Source organism: Microtus oregoni, unplaced genomic scaffold, assembly GCF_018167655.1.
Source record: "Microtus oregoni isolate MIOR12 unplaced genomic scaffold, Mior012 000017F_ref0000208, whole genome shotgun sequence".
Lineage (NCBI taxonomy): Eukaryota > Metazoa > Chordata > Mammalia > Rodentia > Cricetidae > Microtus > Microtus oregoni.
In genome coordinates, this window is record NW_024543076.1 from 36,198,453 (window position 1) to 36,216,182 (window position 17,730).

Here is a 17,730-nt window from a genome sequence, read left to right on the forward strand (position 1 = left end):
TCAGTCTGAACAAAACACTCTACTCACGGTGTTGTCAAGCTGGAGAAGCACCCCCTGAAAGAACTATGTGCTTTATTCCGCTTAAGGAGGTTAAAAGTTAAAGGTCAAGGGTTAGTGTGAAAGCATCATCTGCCGAGCTGCTTAACTTTAAACTGATCAATTTAATGAAAATCTGTTTTACAGATGTTGTTTTAATGTATTTGGCAGGATTTAGTCAGATTTAACATTAGACGAGGGGTAGTAAAAATTATTTTTTTATTTGACCAGAAAAACACCTCTCCTTTTATGTTTAAGGTAGATGGCTTGTGGTCTATGGTATTTTGGCAAAGAACCCAGAGGCAGAATGTGTTGATGATATTTCCATATGGACCCTTCAAAAAAAAAGAAAGACAAAGAAAAAAAAAAAGAAAAACTGTATGTCTATGGCTAAGGATGACTGAAAGAAAAAAAAAACTGTGTTCACTTTGGTATAGTATTACTTTCCTTAGATTTTTCTGAAAAGCAACTCTGTTATTCAAAAATCTTCCTCATTTTTTTCAAGAGATGGTCTATAAAGTTCTAATGAAACCTTAACTTGACATATTTTTCATCCACAAACTTTAATGATGAAGGAAAACTGATCAAGGAAAATGAGAAAGAAAAGGAAAATTATACATTGCCCTTACTGTTTCCAGCTAGGGCCTGGATGCGTATTTAAGGTGAGCCTAATAATGCTAAGTGTTCAGACAGTTCAAACTGGTTAATGTCCATATACACGCATTGTAAATACATAACCGTGGTTATAAGAGAGCTAATTTACTAGGCTGCATTCTATTTTTTTTTAATTTCATGCTTTTATATTCTCTTAAAAGTTTTAGTGAATTGCTTTTTACATACTAGGTCCTTACTAAATGTTCGTATGACGTAATGAAGTAATAGTCGACCAAAGTGTATTAAAGGACCTCTTTAACCATCTCTCAGCCTTCATTCTGAAAATGCATTGTAATTTGCTCTGCTTCTTAAGTGAGCCCTGGCATTTTCTGAGGAGTCCAGTGGAAAGTTGTAATGACAACCACTTAGCATTAAACGTGAAAGTTAGAACTATCAAGGAAGGCTTGGGCAATATTCCAAAATACGTTCGCATATGTTCTTGGCTCTATGAGGCTGGCTTTTCTGGTCAGCCTTGCCTTAACCATTTCCCTGTGTGGACCATGCCCACGCTTAGCTGTCTGTGTCCTCAAACAGCCCTCCTCTTCCTGTGTGAATGTGTGAGTGTTCACAGCTTTTCTGGTTCAAAGTCAAAAGCTTAACTACTTGAACTGCCTTCCTCCCTGCCTGTGCTAGAAGCAAGGCAAAGGAGTCTATCTGACTTCCTCACTGCTGGCTTGCTGTTCGGATCTCACAAAGGCTAAAAGCACGCAAGCACTAGCCTGTCTCCATGGTGAGTAGCGGCACACATTCAAGATTATTCCTAGGTACTTACAGGGTGACATGGACCCAAGGAGTAGTTTCCAGTTTTACTCTTCATTTATGATTTAGATTAAAGAAAAGATACAGGCTAAGACCTAAAACTGAAGGCGAGGGGAGGAGGGACAGTGAAGAGAATTCAGTAGATACAGTGAGGAAAGCCTGTGCGGAGAAAACAAGCAATGGAATCATTGGTCTCACCTGCCCTGTGCTGCTGTTACTAATAGAAAACAGTGAATGGTTTGAAACTATTGGTGAGCCACAGGTAATTTTATAACCATACGCCCAAGTCAAATATACCAGCTATGTACCATGTTAGTGAGTGACATCGTCGTCCTTGTGTGATGGTGAAAGTGCCCGGAAGATATTCCAGTGCGCAGTGGCATCGAGAGCATGTATAAAGGAGATTGCAATACGGGTGTGCTCTAAGAAATCCACACAGGTTCTTCTTATTCTTATCCTAGACCTTTGTTTAGATGAAGAAAGCTGTTTTAGAGATAAATGGAAAGCTATTCTTTTCCCTGACTAAACATTAACCTGAATATGGAAATATTTTTGTACTTTTTGTATTAGTTTCACATTAATGTTCATTTCAAGGTTGAAAAGCAGTGTGAAATTTAATTCCAGTTGTACAGTTTTGTTTGTGAGTAATCACAATTCAAATTATTCCATTGTATTCTCATATTAAAAGGCAGGCAGAGGTTGAAAAAGTCATTTCTGCGGTAGAACAATCCATGCTTGCATAATACTTAGAACTAATATATACACAGATCAAATAAAGAGGAACTGGTTAGCTAATAGCAACTAATAAATCACGTGGGTTTTAAATCACACGGTAATTGGCTGGCCCTCCCAACTGTACAGCCTTCTGTTTCTAGCATGACGTTGGCTGAACCATAGCCAACGTGCAAAGCAGGCTACTTAGGCACAAATGTGGACTTCCGTCACTGTTTGCGTATGGCAAGTACTGAGTGCATGGTGAGCTGAGAAGTTGGTTTTCACCTCCAAAGTAAGAAAAATAACCCCAAAGTTATTAAAGATAAACAGATGGATACATATTAATCCCCGCAGAGGTCCATTTAAGCCAAGCTTATTATATCTAGGTCAAGATGAGTAAGATAATGTTAGTGTATGAGTTTGTTATTAAACCTAGGCAGAATTTTGTAAAAAAAGAAAATGTGTCGTCCGGTTCTTGTGTCTTTATTTTCCCTAACCCGAGCTCCTGTCATTCGTCTACCTGTAGGATGCTGTTCTGCTTCTCACCCAGATCTGCTCATGGAAGTACCTCATGTTGCGAGATTAGCTAGTTTCCTAAGCAATTCTAAGGAAGCATTCTTAATTCTTTTTAATTAAAGGGGAAACAAGAAAATATATATATATATATATATATATATATATATATATATATATATATATACAAAACAGAGAAGCTTCTGTTGTGAATGACTCTCTATTCTTTTTCAGAGTGAACTGTTGTTAATGTATTTTCTTATCCTGGAAGAATTTCCACGTTAGCGAGGGTGGAGATGGATCAAGACTGAGGGACTCAACTGGGAGTCAGGGCTAGGAAGAAAGCTCCCTTTGCTAACGCTCCTTTCATTCACTGCTTGTGAATACACCAACCCCAGGCACACACAGCACCGCTACTGACTCTTTACAAACCCCCCTCAGAAACCCAGCCAGGCCAGCAGCTCGGCCCTACCCTTAGTGCCAGGCCCCAGGAACACGCCCATTTGCACTTGGTGATTCACTCATTTCTGTCTTCTGTCCTCATTCTAACCTGGAATGTTGGTACATTTTATTCCAAAACATCCAATGGCTTATTCATGACCTGTCCTAACTTTGCCTAGGTAAACCAAACAAAAGTGTTGTCCCATTATCCTGCACTCTCACGCAGATTTCCTTGGCTTCCTGTTTCTGTCCCTTTTCCAAGGAGCTGGTCTGCAGTTGTTGTAGTGCTCAAAGGGCGCGGGCTGGCTCACAGCAGTGCAGCCACAGTCATATGTTAGGCAGGCCTCAGACTGCTGAAAGGGTCTTGGCCTGGGGTGGAGTGAGGAGGAGCTGGCATGTGCATAATGACCACAGTTCTGCTTCCAGAACATCTGGCCATCCCAAGCCCTACTGCAGATGCTTTACCAAGTTTGCTTTGAGTCTGCGCCTATGCTGAAGGGGAACTCACACAAGATGTGGAGATGTATTTGCTAGTCAGACAAATCCGTGCATTAGAGGCGGTTTCTCCTCGCACTGTCAGTGGCTTTCAGGGGAGCTTGAGAGGATATGATTTATTTAAAAAGCCAATCAGGACCATGGAGGTATAGCAACACCTCACCATTAGGCGTGTTTTCACAGACTCCATAACCTAGGTGTATCGATTGTTGCCGACACAGGGTCGTAGCTTCATCTGCAGAGTACCTAGATGATATGCTGCTTCTTGTCTCCAATAATTAGGGAAGCGTTTATTGAGCACTTACTGTGTGTCAGACTTTGAATAGAACTGCATGGGGGAGTGTGTCCATTAATGTGGTGAATGACGAGCCGGCTTCCTGAGTGTTGCGCAGACACGGAGTTTTCTGAGCCTGTGTTTTCAAACACTGCTCTTTACAATTGTAAGTTAAATTTGGACTCAGGGACATTCATAAAAATTACACGTTTCCTACTGTTTTTAACCATGCTTAGTCCAGAGTCTGAACGTGCCGGCTATCTTAAATTGTCCACTATAATTCTGTTTGTGTTTCTTACAGACTCTTATTGCATAACATTTTTTTTTCATCTATTTAAGATGAGAATTAAGTTAAAATTTTTAATGCAAAAGGAGTTTTCCTTGGTTGACACGTTCATAGTTATTTTTCAAATACAGCATGCTGTTGCTATGTGTTGTTTAAAAAAATGAAGAAAAAACAGGAAGAATGTCCAGTTATAGCCTGAATCAACCCTTCTGCAGAATCAGAATGATGCTTTACTATGAACCCTGGAAAACATGCAAATACCGTTTACACAGCAGTCAGTGAGAGTTCTGCCTGAACGTTCATCATCCTGTTGACTTGTTCATAGTTATCAGGACAGATGAGTTATACACAGCAGTATTTTGTTTCATTTGACTAAATAATATTTAATTAATATTCTGATGTTTTGTGAGTCATGGTGACACACACTTATAATGCTAGGACCTGTGGGACTGAGGTGGGAAGGTTATGAGTTTAAGCCCAGCCTGGTCCATGGTAAGATCCTCTTGTGGGGAAGGAGATGAAAAGAAACAAATCCTGTAATGTCTAGGGATAAGGAAAACTAGGTTTGTAGCATATATAATATATTTTATATACTGTTTATATGTACAATGTGCATAGAAAAGCATGTGGCAATAGATTCACCTAAAGCCTATCAATGGAAATATTTGATAGCATAGAATATCTATTGGCCTCTCGTCTTTGAAAAGGACAAAGTATTGGGGTTACATTTGCGTCTGATGTATGTACTTCTTAGTGGACAAGGCATGTGGGTAAAACATCTGTACTAACACATCCACACATACATTGATAGAGGCCAGAGGTATACATCAGGTGTCTGACCCTGTTGCTCTCAACTCTTATTTGTGGAAATAGGGTCTCTCACTGAACCTGAAGTTCATGGATTCAGCTAAGCTGACTGGTAATGAACTTCATGGATTCTCCTGGCTCAACCCCTCACCATTCTCCAGTGCTGGGGTTACAGGCGCACACCATCATGCTAGGCTCTGTATGTGGATGTGAGGTACTGAAATATAGGTCCTTAAGTTTGTGCAACAGGAATTTTAGAGACTGAGCAGTTTGTTCAGCCCTCCCTCATGCAATTTTTAAGAAAATACAGAGGAAGTATAGGGATGAAGTATTAGATTCCTGGATATTTGATGAAAAAATTAATGACAAGCAAGGATGACTGTGAAAAGACAGACCCAACTCTATGATGACACCAGTTTTGGAGAAAAAACCTTTTAAAATTTTGTAATATTGATTTTTTTTTCATTTGCGACTATGTATTCTGTCACAAGAAATCTTCATTTAATGGTGGAGTTGGCAGTTGGCTGTCTCTCTGTGATTGATGGTGTATATTGGGGAGTCTCTTTCCAAAAATATCCCTTCTCCTTGTTCCAGATGGTCTATTGGCAATGAAGCCATATTGAGTCTTTATTGTTCTATTTTTTGCGTTTTACAATAGCACTGCTTTTTGAAGAAAGAACATGTACTGACCAAAACTGTCAGTTAAATGCTACATGTCCATTGTCTCATCACTCTTCTAAGTAATTCTGTGTGATTATTCACATTCAAGTGTATATGGAGACCAAGATTTGGAGGTTTTTCAGGTCCTCACAGAAAGGGAGATCCTGGTCTTGAGTTGTCACTCTGTCTTTTCAGCCCAGGGCCAGTGTACTTGTAGAGATCCTATCAATAAACAAACCTTCTTTATATTTGAAGACAGCAAAAGCAGGGAAGAAAAGTAGAGAGGCTGATGCCTGATAAACTTCTCCACTTTGTCTTCAATATCATCATGTTGGGTAGCATTTTCAGGTCTCTAAACCTGCAGATTTTCTAAAAGTCTAAGCGGGAAAAGTGGGAACTGACCAGCGGGCCTGGATAAGTGAATGCCACATGCTGAAAGGACCCATGATCTATTATGGGGGGGGGGGTGTTAAGTGGTCACCTGAGTATTTCTTGTCACAATTGAATTCTTTTGCTTTCAGCAACTTCCTTTGATTGGCATGTTTCTGTGCTTGGTGTATTGAACAGGATTGACTAATCGAATATTTATCACTTTTAGAGCTGGAGCTTACAGGGACTGCTGGTTAAGCCCCTTTTGGAGGCTGCATTACTTCATTCAGGTCACCAGGGAAGCCCAGCAGTCATGCATTAATGGTTCCCCACTGGCCCTGCAGAGGAGATGGGGGAATGCGCCTCTGTGATCATTCAGGGACAGCTGGAGCAGTCATTCAACCAGAGGTTGAGCCACTTCTCTCTTTTTCCTAACAACTTTAGAACTCCTGGAGGAGGCCTGAGCACATGTAACCGATTAGAAATGTTTAAAATATCCTGTGGTTTTAGTTCTTAATTTCATACTTTCATCTTTCATTTCTTATATTGAACCTTGTATGTGTTTGTGAACCTCATTTATCAGATCTTACCTTCTGCTCTTCCTCTTTCTTTCTATTTTACCTTGAGTTCAGCTTTTTGATGGTATTCTTCATTTTATTTAAAGAGTCCTAAGACTGTACCTCCCATGTATTTTGAGGCAATGGAAGTTGAGGAACAGCCTCTTTTCTTTTCAAAATTTTGCCAAATATTTTGCTGTGAACCTCAGTGTCATGCTAGAGCTTACATTGGCTGGCCATGGAGATACTTGGAAACTGTAACCTGACTACTTGACCCAATGAGATTTGTTTGGTCATTCACATCAATGTTGCTAATCACATTTGTTAATGAGATGTCCTTTATTGGAAAGTGAGATTTGTCTGGGCTTTGGAAGGACAGACTGGTTACTGATGGTTAAGTCTCTGTAGCTGGTGTGTGAAAAGCAGGGAAGGACATCTTAGTAACGATATTGAGTGTGTTTTTCAAATACATATTTCTGACTGTCAATCTGGCAACCTTGGGGATAACTAGCTTGTTGAGGACATAGATTCAGTATTCATATCATCCAGTATTCAAGTGTGGGATACTGGGTAGCAAGCTTAATTGCCGTCCCCTGTGCAGTCAAGTGTTCTGCCATTTTTGTCTACGTGTGTGCAGCCCTCTCCAGAACTTTTCTACACAATTATTAATGACTTTTTTTTTAAAGATTCAAAGCCTAAATGGGAATTATTTGGACACCAGAATCTGTTGTTTAGAACTTACTCTGTTGGTGGATTTATGTTGCACAATAATTGAAAAGGCTGAAAACATTTTTATTTAGAATGTAACGTTCAATATTACTGTCCTTTACTAAGAGGCCTTCCAATTCCTTTTGAGAAATAATTGATGAAGCCAAGTTCTGTCATCATTATCATCATCACTACCGTCGCAATGAGGAAAGGTATTCTCTAGAGTGGAAAGGGCTTCAAGGAAAAAATACTGTCTCATTATTGGATTCTTGTTTGTTTCATTTTTGTAAAAAAAAAATCAAATAACTAAGGCAGAAATTGTTTGCTACTGTAGAAGTATTGAAATTTTCAGTGATGACTGTTCCTTAAAACTCTTCTCCCAACCTGGAGCAAGCTTTTGTGTTGGCCGCCAGCTCACAAGTAAGGACATGGAGACTTTTTATTAATTACGGAAGTTTGACCTTTAGTTTAGGCTTGTCCCCAACTAGCTCTTGTAACTCAAATTAATCTGCTTCTATCACGTGGCATTTTAGCCCTTCCCCATTTCTGTAAGTCCAACTTGCTCCTTATCTCCCGGCATCTCTTATGCATCTTGATTATCTCTTCTTCTTCTCTCTTCCTAGAAATACCACCTATCTCTCCTGCCTAGCTATTGGCTGTTCAACTTCTTATTACACCAATCACAGCAACATATCTACATACCGTGTACAAAATATTCTATAACACAGACTCATAAACAAATTCTTTAAAAATAGTTGTAAGGGTTTTATGATTTGAATCTGGTGTCTAATCTTCTGAATGCCTATTCCCCAAATGATGGCACCTTGTTAAGAGACTAAATGAGGCAGGTGGGTTCTTGAAGAATGTATTATCTTTAACCACTTCCTATTGCTGTTTCTGCCTCCTGTCCCACCCTGATGTGAACTCAACTGCTTCATCATGCCTTTTCACCATTGATGGGCTTGGACTCCCTCTATGTCTGTGAGGTAAAGGAAGTCTTTCCTCCCACAAGCTGCATTCATGCAGCATTTTGGCTGTAATAATACAAAGTTAGCCAACCCCAAAGGAAATTTATAAATAGCTTTTCTTCAGAGAAGTAATTTAGTCTTTGATCTGCTTAATTTCCTAAGTATTGGAAAACATACAATGGCCCTTCTGAAGACCTCTTTAGACTTAGAACATTTTTTTAAATGTTTAGGTAGAAGTATTTGTGCCTTTAACTCATACATCAGCAAGTGACTTAATTTCCCAACTGCCCAAGTTTTTCTGTTTTTACTTAGATGTGTGTTTCAAAACAGATTGGCACATATCATTGTCTCCTGTAAGCACTTGTAATATGTACTGTGTCTCTTTATCCCTTCCCTTTGGGGTTGTGGCTTCTCCTTTAGTAACAGCAGTTTTATAATTCTAAAACAATGGATACAGAAGCAATTCACAAGAATCAAATATACATATAAATACATTTATGCTTTTTTTCCAAATGAACAATTTAGTTATTTCAGTGAATGAAAAAAAAATAGGCATATATTTAGGATCAGATGTGTAAAGTTGTTAAAAAAGATGAAAATGATACTTTATTTGATATTTCCTATGTGTATTCATGAAGCTCTACTTAAAAGTACATTACTCAAATCCTGGAGCAAAGTGTGTGTGTGTGTGTGTGTGTGTGTGTGTGTGTGTGAGAGAGAGAGAGACAGACAGAGAGAGAGAGAGAGAGAGAGTTCTCTGTATGAAAATGTATAAATTTATGAAGACCATGAGTTAATCAGTAATTTTCTGCATTTTGTTTTGAAGTAGATGGCAGGAATTTCTTCCTGTACACTGTGTTTTTGACCATAGAGATAATAAGCCTTTGATGATAGTGTGCAGGACTCGGCAGCAAGTACGAAGTGGTTCCGAATGTACACATGACTAATCAAAGGTTCAAGGAGCACTGTAAGATTTGGTGAAAGTGATAGGTTCTCTAAAAACTAAATGGCGCCATTAATGGCAAATGGAATCTTCCCACCATAAAGAGGCAGATCCTGAACCTAGCTTTGGAGAAAGTTATTTTTCACACTAGCGTTTGCACTAAGTCTCTTAATTTTTTTTTTTACTTTTAAAGTAAGTGTTTCTCAATTTCATATCTACATAGTTAGGACAGTATTTTTTTTTGGTCTGAAAATAGCAATATATTTCACAAGATACTCAGAGGTATTGAAACCCATGCACTCAGACATCCATACAACATCTTAAATTGATCACTGTGGCTAATCACCGATGAAGGCAGCAATTTTAATGTTTAAGCTTGCACTTATTGTGGAAACGGCAACAAATGACCAATGAAAATTTTTATTTTTTAGCAGAAAGAAATGTAATTTGTGTCACAAATTCTAGTAGGTTCAGCTTTTGAAGACTATTGAGTCTTGCCTCATCTTTACTGTGCCTGTTGGCTTTTTAAATTTTTTATTAGTAGTAATTGTAAGGACTTGATTGAGATGCAGTTCATACTCTGTGCATTTCATCTATTTAAAATGCAATTGAATAGTATTTAAAATATTCGCAGAATTATGTAGCCATCATTATAATTGACACTTGAATATTTTCCTCAGCTGAAAAGGAAATCTTGTACTAATTTAGTTGCCTACAACCATCTCGAACTCTCACTCCCATGGCCCTAGGCAACAGCTAATTGCTTTCTGTCTCTATAGATTTGATTATTCTGGTCATTGATATAGATGCAACCACAGTGCATGGGATCCTTTGTGAGGTTCCCTTCACTTAGCATAATGTTTTCCAAGTTCATCACAGGTTTTAGCATTTTGCATAGTATCTTCTACTTATGCTGCTTCTGATAAACATTTTGTTGTTTTCAGTTCATGTCTATTATGAATAATTAACCTATGAAGATTTATATATAAGTTTTGCATTTATTTCTCTGAGTTAGGTACTGTGCAGTAGGATTTCAAAATGAGCAATTACCAATATCAATTAGATTTTTTATTACTGTCAGAGTTTTCTTATACTATGTTTGGCCAACTCCATGCCAACTGTCTTTTAAAGAATACTTCAAAGACTTGCCTAACATGTCTTGAGTTTGGTCACTAGCAACACGCAAACACACACATACACATGTTAAAACCTTTCAAATTTTTCTCATTATTCCTATGATCCTTTTCATTGTCTGTTCTCTTCTCGCCAACTGCGTTAGTGAGTGAGGAAATTTAATAATAACATTTATTGAGTGTGTATTCAGTAGTAACAAGATAGCTTGCTTTGTGTCTTAAGACTTAAAAACAAAGTTTCTAATCATATGTATGTATGCATACCTGTGTGTTGAATATGGAAACATTACTGCAGATGATGCCCGTAGAGGCCATAAGAGAGTGTCAGGTTCCCTGGAGCCGGAGTAACAGGGAGTTGTGATCTATTGATGGGGGTGTTGGGAAACAATCTCCTGTCCACCGAGCCATTCTCTATCCCTACTAAAATGTTAGATATTGTTGTGGGATATTTGATCACACTGTGACACCCCAAGACTATTAACAAAGTTTGCATCAGGGGGCAGAGCCAGCAGCAAGCTGACCAGAATTAGCCCTAGAGAAGTCAGGAATACTGATAGAGACGATGCACAGGAAAGAGTAGGGAGGACTCACTGATGCATCACAAGTTCTCTTATCGATAGGGATAGTTACTAGGAAGGTTTGAAGATAAAATCATTGTAAAAAAAAAACCTAATTGATAATACAAACTCACATATAATAACTGGTAATGCTGATGACTAAGTTTGATTAGAACTCAGTCTGGCTCCAGACCCGACATCCGTGATCAGGACAATTCATCACAATAAAGACACTTCACTGGGACATTACCTGGCCAGGAGAGTTCCGTTGATGGCAGAAAAACATGGAAGTAAAGATGTGATTGCTCATGGCAGGGGTGTACCCTTGAGAGGAAGGAAAAAAGCAATGATGATCTGGGTGGAGGTTAAGAGAAGGCAAGTTAGCAGGACTTTACGTAGAAAATACAAGCTTCAGGTTTTGGAAATTGGAATGTTAATATTCATAGATATTCATATATATATTCATAGCATATTTCTTTGCTCTCAGAAAATTAAGGATTTATTTGAGTCATACTATATTTTTGAAAAGTATCTGCCAATTGAATTTCATGTGAAACTGAAAGTTGATATATTTTAAGAATGCTTTTATTGACTAACACGTTTCTGTTAAAACTATATTTGAATAATACACAGACATTTATTTGTCACATTGGCAATCAAATCAAAACAAACAAACAAGCAAACAAAAACACTCTGCTGGATTCCAAAGAGAAATAAGAAAGCCATAAAAGGAAAAGGTTGGACTTCCTGTCCTCAATAAACTCACCACCTTTTAAAAGGAACTATATACCATCTCTGTGTTTTCTTTTCCTTTGTGGGTTAGCTCCATCAGAGCCTCTCTGTGTTCCAGTTTTAAGGAATGACTTTGGTAGTTTATATAATACATTTAGCAGGGTTTGTACCTTCCTGGCTGTAGGGCATTTATATGTAGATTTTCTTTAGTGCTTCAGAAAAAGATCTTGCAAAAGTTTGAGAAAGAGTGACTGCATGATTCCCCAATAAAGAGGTTCATTTAAAAGAATAAAGCTAATATACCAATAATGGACAAAGTAAAGGCTTCTGCCTTCTTTGCCTCTGCCACACTAGCTATCTGGTGTCTACAGTGTGCTATATTTGTTTTTTCATAATAGTAGGGTTATAAATGAACAAATATTTCAGTAAAGTTATAAACAAACTAATATTTCTCAGGGTATTACTTGCAACAAGGAGGATTATTTTTTTCCCTTTATAGATATGGAAAATAAATAGTCAATTTCTTATAGTTAATATAATAATCAGGGTAAGACATCCTTAATATTTTTTTCTGTAGCTCTTCTAGACACAACCCTAATAGGGATTAAATTCAAATAATTACTAATTTTCCTTGAAGTTTTCAATTTTCAGAGACTTGTTCTTCACAAAGCTTGTTTGATATGGGCACCATGAGATCTTGCACTAAGCTGCCAGTGTTCCTCAGGACATGGCACAGTTCCTCTGTTTACCATGAATATAAATTAAGGATATATTCTGCAGGAAATTGTGATAATCATGATAATTCTTTTATATAAAAGATTCTTCAAGTGGCTTTTGTTAGTTGGAAACAGGGAAACTGAACCATAGGCTGATGAGTTCAGCACGTGTGTCAATGAAAACTTGATTAGATTAATAAACATGGACAATGGTAGATATCACTTTTGATGCCCCCTCTTATTAATTAATTAGGGGTGAGGTGTGAAGAGAGAATGTGGGGTGACATCTTAGAAAGTCAGTGAAAGCTATTCACAGCCCTCTAGCTTTCTGCACAGCTTCAGAAAAGTTTAAAAGAAAGTCAGATTCAGATATTTTCTGCCTTCAGTTGTCAGAGTGTCAAAATGACTTTCTCCTCTTTATGTGCTACTTCGGAATTATTTTTATGCCTTAGTTAGTATATTAGGAAACGGAGGGAGACTTCCCCCTGCCCTCAAATGGATTCTATAGTTCTTAATTAAATTACAAAAATAACCTTGAAGAAAGTCTTCTACGAAGGAAGATTTTCTTGCTTGTGTAGCACCTCTCTGCCACTGGCAGTGATTGGAGTATTGGGAAAAACTTCTGTCTTGTTAATTGGAAGGTATTTCATTTTTAATTTCTGCAATTAGTCCTGAGAAGCCATTTGCACCTTATCTCCATCATTGGCCTTCAGATGGAGCTTGCTTTGAACAGGAATGAAGCTATATCAACTTAAAAATGGTGACTTCAATTCATAGAAAATGATGGTTGTGTTTTCTTTTATGTTCTTCCACTTAGATATCCATTCTTTCTTAGAATTTTGCCTACAGAAAACAAACCATCCATAACACTTTTAATTCTAGTTTTCAAGTGAGAATTTGCCAATGAGCATTCAGGAGGTGAGGCTCAGAGCTGCACAATAAACTTCTGGAGCTTTTGTGTCTGACGTTGCTTTTACTTTAGCCTGTGGGATGTCACGCTTCCCCCACCCCCAAGCTATGCTATGGCTTTTTAGTTATAAATAGACTTTTGAAAAGGAGAACTAACTTAAGATTTTTGAAATCTACATCAACTTAATCACATCTTGGTCTTCAACCTTAAATTTATGTCTAGGTTTAACAAAGACCTCTTTTTAAACTACTAATGTACTTATATGGTCACTTTGTGGTTCTTCCCTTTATTTGCTTGTTTAATCCAGGAGTGTATGTTCATATAGTTTCCCTATATTTATGAAGGCAAACAAAAACAATAAAAAACCCCTTTTATAGTGAACTGTCTGAACTACCTATCTTAAATACCTTACTTCATCCACTCATTTTGTTGATTTGTTTACTGAGAGCCTGCACTGCCAGGACCCACCAGGTAATAAGGATCTAATATCAGACAACATAGGTAAGGGTCTTGCTCTGGCAGAGCTTATAGTTTGGTAGGAGAGACAGAGAATCACTAAACTTATAATTACTTGCTAAACAAAGAATACCTATTGACCAGTGGAAGCAAGTAATATAATGGCAGCTCTTGGTTTGGGGCACTTGTCTATGTCATCAGTACCTGCTTTTCTGCAAAATGACTTCTTCAAATATTTGGGGTAAGGGAAGATCTGGGACAATTTTAAGGAAGCTAGGGAGAGAAATGAAGTGATTTCTTTTGATATCAGTAACATAAACCTTATTGTCACTGTTTTTTATTATCATCATTATTATTATTAATGTGTTTGTGAGCAGGTGCATGTGTAGGTCAAAGGACAATATCAGCTATAATTCCTCAAGTGCTGCCCACTGTGTCTATTGACACAGGGTTTCGCAGTGTCCTGAAACTCCACTATGTAGATTAGGCTAACTTGCCATCAATGCTGGGATCCAGCTTCCTCTTCTTCAGAATCAGCATTGTCCATGTACACACCATTCCCACCATGTCCAGCTCCTTGAACATGGGTTCCTGGGGCTTTCACTCAGATCCTCTTGCTGAAGGAAAGCCCTTTACTCACTGAGCTCTCATCCAAGTTTAGACGCGAAGAATTTTAAAAGCACAATTGTCAAAAATATTTTCAAACATTTAGAGCCTTGAGTTGCCATGTAAAAATGTGTGCTAAAAATGTCTTTACCTCCGGCCAACAGATTTGAACTGAATGTAATACAGAAAAGGAGAAGAGATGAAATTGGCCAGGAGACTCCCTGGTGAACTTCCTACAATAGACTAACCCCAAGGTCATAACCTCTGTCAGTGTACTCTAAATAGCTCTATTTAAACATACACTTGTGTCAGTCAGCCAAAATTGGGGTGCTCTTTAAAATGGTATAAGTTGCTTGTACACCTAAAGTTTCCAGAAATAATGGGTAGTCATGGAGGTAATGGTAACCTCAGGACCATTAACATTTGCTCTTCGTGGTTCAGGAATTCTCTCTCTTTTTTTTTTATATTCCTTCTTTTTTTAATTTTTAAAATTTATTTATTTATTAAAGATTTCTGTCTCTTCCCCGCCACCGCCTCCAATTTCCCCCCCTCCCCCAATCAAGACCCTCTCCCTCGTCAGCCCAAAGAGCAATCAGGGTTCCCTGCCCTGTGGGAAGTCCAAGGACCACCCAGCTCCATCCAGGTCTAGTAAGGTGAGCATCTAAACTGCCTAGGCTCCCACAAAGCCAGTACGTGCAGTAGGATCAAAAACCCATTGCCGTGTTCTTGATTTCTCAGTAGTCCTCATTGTCCACTATGTTCAACTAGTACTCTCTTTTGATGAACAGCCTTCAGGGATGTGGTCTTTGCTGGGACCTGTTCCATGAATCCATCCCATGTATTGTATCATTCTGCTTCAAAAGACAGGAGTCTGACATGCTTTTGTATATCAGAATCCCGCTATAGCAGGATAAAATGCGAAGTCTTGACATAGAAAAACTTTCTTAATGGGAGTGGTGGTTCACACCTTTAATACCAGCACTTAGGTGGCAGAGACAGGGAGAGCTCTGTTAATTCCAAGCCAGCCTTGTCTGCATAGGAATTTCCAAAACAGCCAGGCTGAATAGAGAGATCCTGCCTCAAAATAAACAAGCAATCAAACAAAAAAATAGATAATTAAGAAAAACTGTACTTATAAAAGGGTTCTTTTGTACTGTTGTGGGAGGTGAGCTGGTGAGGTAAGAAACCATTTTCTAAGTACTGAAATAGGAAAATACTCCCCACCAACATCCCTGCCACCCCAACAGACAAATACACACAGGCGAACAAACAAAACACCAAACCTTTTGGATGGAAGTTTGTAGAAATATCTTTTTAGGGGAAATTTTTTAGGATGATGCTTTGCCTGATTGTGGTTTCAGAAATCCACTTTTCCTGTATAGGAAGATATCTGCAGGCCATAGATACATATTCTATTTTCTGAAGAGGAATCTTATGGGTCTCGGGAGAGCCGACTTCCACAGGCCTGCTGGCTTTCATGCTCATTTATAGCCTATTGTAATGATTCTGCAACTCTTCTGTCATCTCTCTAGTGTAGGAAGGCAGATTCTGAGGTTTGTTTTTAGACCTTTACTCCAGAAGAGTAAATGGAGATATAAATGCGTGCAGAGGTAAGTAGTGTACGTGCATGGATGCGTATGAGCAGGGCACTTTATCCTGTTTATGAAAGATATTGATGGTTTTGCTTTTATCTAAGACAGATTTAGTGGGAGCCACATTAACAATCAATGATAAAGAAGCAAAGAAGAAAATAAGCAAACAAAATCTGAAAAACAAACAAACAAAACCCAAAAAAACCAATGCACAACAGAATGGATACTGTCATGGGGTGCTATTTTAGGAATGTCAGTGTATTTGGTTAGCTGTGCGTTTAGATTTCAGACTTCATGTTTCCTAAAGTGCTGCCTATTTTGTAGATCCACCTGAAGCCTTCTGTCCGTTCTGCTCTAAATAGAAGATGGGCTTTAAACATGACTCCACGGTAAAATAACTGCTCTGGACTCTAGTGGAATCTCACTGACAATATGGTTTTTAATTTACAGAAGATCGCAACAAAATACAACCCCTCTACAGACAGAATGGTTAAAATAGAAAATTTATTCCGCAAATTAGGTAAAAACAAAATCAAACCACTTATTTCAGGTTTTTGTGAACAATTTGATGGCTTTGATGGCTTACTGATCAGTGAAGGATAAAGCTACTTACTCTTCTGAAGTATAACTCGAGTATTGGGTTAATTTAAGGTAACGGCCAGCATGTATGAAATCAAATTATTATTGTTATTATTGTTATTATTATTATTATTATTATTATTGCTTAAGCGAAAGAATACTCCATCGTTGAATGGTAATGTGACATCAAGCATTTTGCTTTACTATGACATATTTATCTGCCTCTTATGATAGTACAAATGCAAAAGCATTTCATAGCCATAAACTATTCCTACCAGGTAGCAGTGCCACAAATTAAAGCAGAGGTAGATTTGGATTGCTGGCACTGACGAGAAGCATCTAGACACTGGAGGGTGGCAGAGCTAATTCTCTGGTTGCTCTTCATCTTGGGGGCTGTGTTCCAGTTGGAGCTGTTCTTCCTTCCTGTCACTTCCTCCGACTTCTGCATAAGGCACCTTCTCGGTTAGTCTTCCTGCTGGTGGCATGGAAGAGCTGAGTGAACGTCATTACAGAGAGGTCAGACATGAGTAGTCCATTGCACGAAAATCATTAAGTTAAACCAGATACCATTTTAAAGACAGAAAAGTTTTGCTAATTAGCAAGTAAAAGCCAAAAGTGGATTCTTTATTATGCGGTCTTTACAGCTTTGATAAAATGAACATTGGTAGCAAGAACAAAAAGTTGTTCTGGGATTCAAATATGTTTATTTTCTTTCTTTGTGATGCTCTTAGTAAATGATGATTTCAAATACACAGTTTTTCCAGAAACATTAGTATATTATGTGTTACATGCATCGGTCACTGCAGTCATGTTGATGCCGCGCTGTGCTTATAACCATGCGGAGACATGGGACCTGGAATCCAGGAAATATAGTACAAATCTGGAAGAATTTCACATCAAAATCCTTTTTAGCTTTACCGATTTTGTGAGGTGGTAATATAGCTATTATATTAACAAATTTGGCTTTGCCTGTGTTTCAGTGATTTCATATTCTGCCATTTATTTGTTTGTTGGTTTGTTGGTTTATTGAGACAAGGCCTCATTGTGTATCCCTGGTTATCCTAAAATGCTCTCTGAGAACCAGGCTAGACTCAGAATCATAGAGATCCATCTGCTGGAATTAAAGGCATGTGTCTCCCTCCACATCTGGATATATTTTCATTTTATAACCTATATTACAGAAATGTACTGAGAGGACGCTGCAAGGAATAACAGTTATAGAGAATGAAAAAGTATGGTTAAAACTACAATGAGAGTATTAAAAA

General features: G+C 38.1%; 1 protein-coding gene across 1 annotated transcript in view; it reads left to right on the forward strand.

The window, feature by feature from the left end:
* Positions 1-3,638: 3,638 nt before the first annotated feature.
* The window catches only part of Zfhx4 (zinc finger homeobox 4), a 156,368-nt gene continuing 142,276 nt past the window's right edge, over positions 3,639-17,730 (forward strand). The window contains exon 1 of the mRNA XM_041667514.1: positions 3,639-3,758. Within this exon, the coding sequence (XP_041523448.1) occupies positions 3,639-3,758 (120 nt within the window). The remainder of the gene's footprint in view (positions 3,759-17,730) is intronic.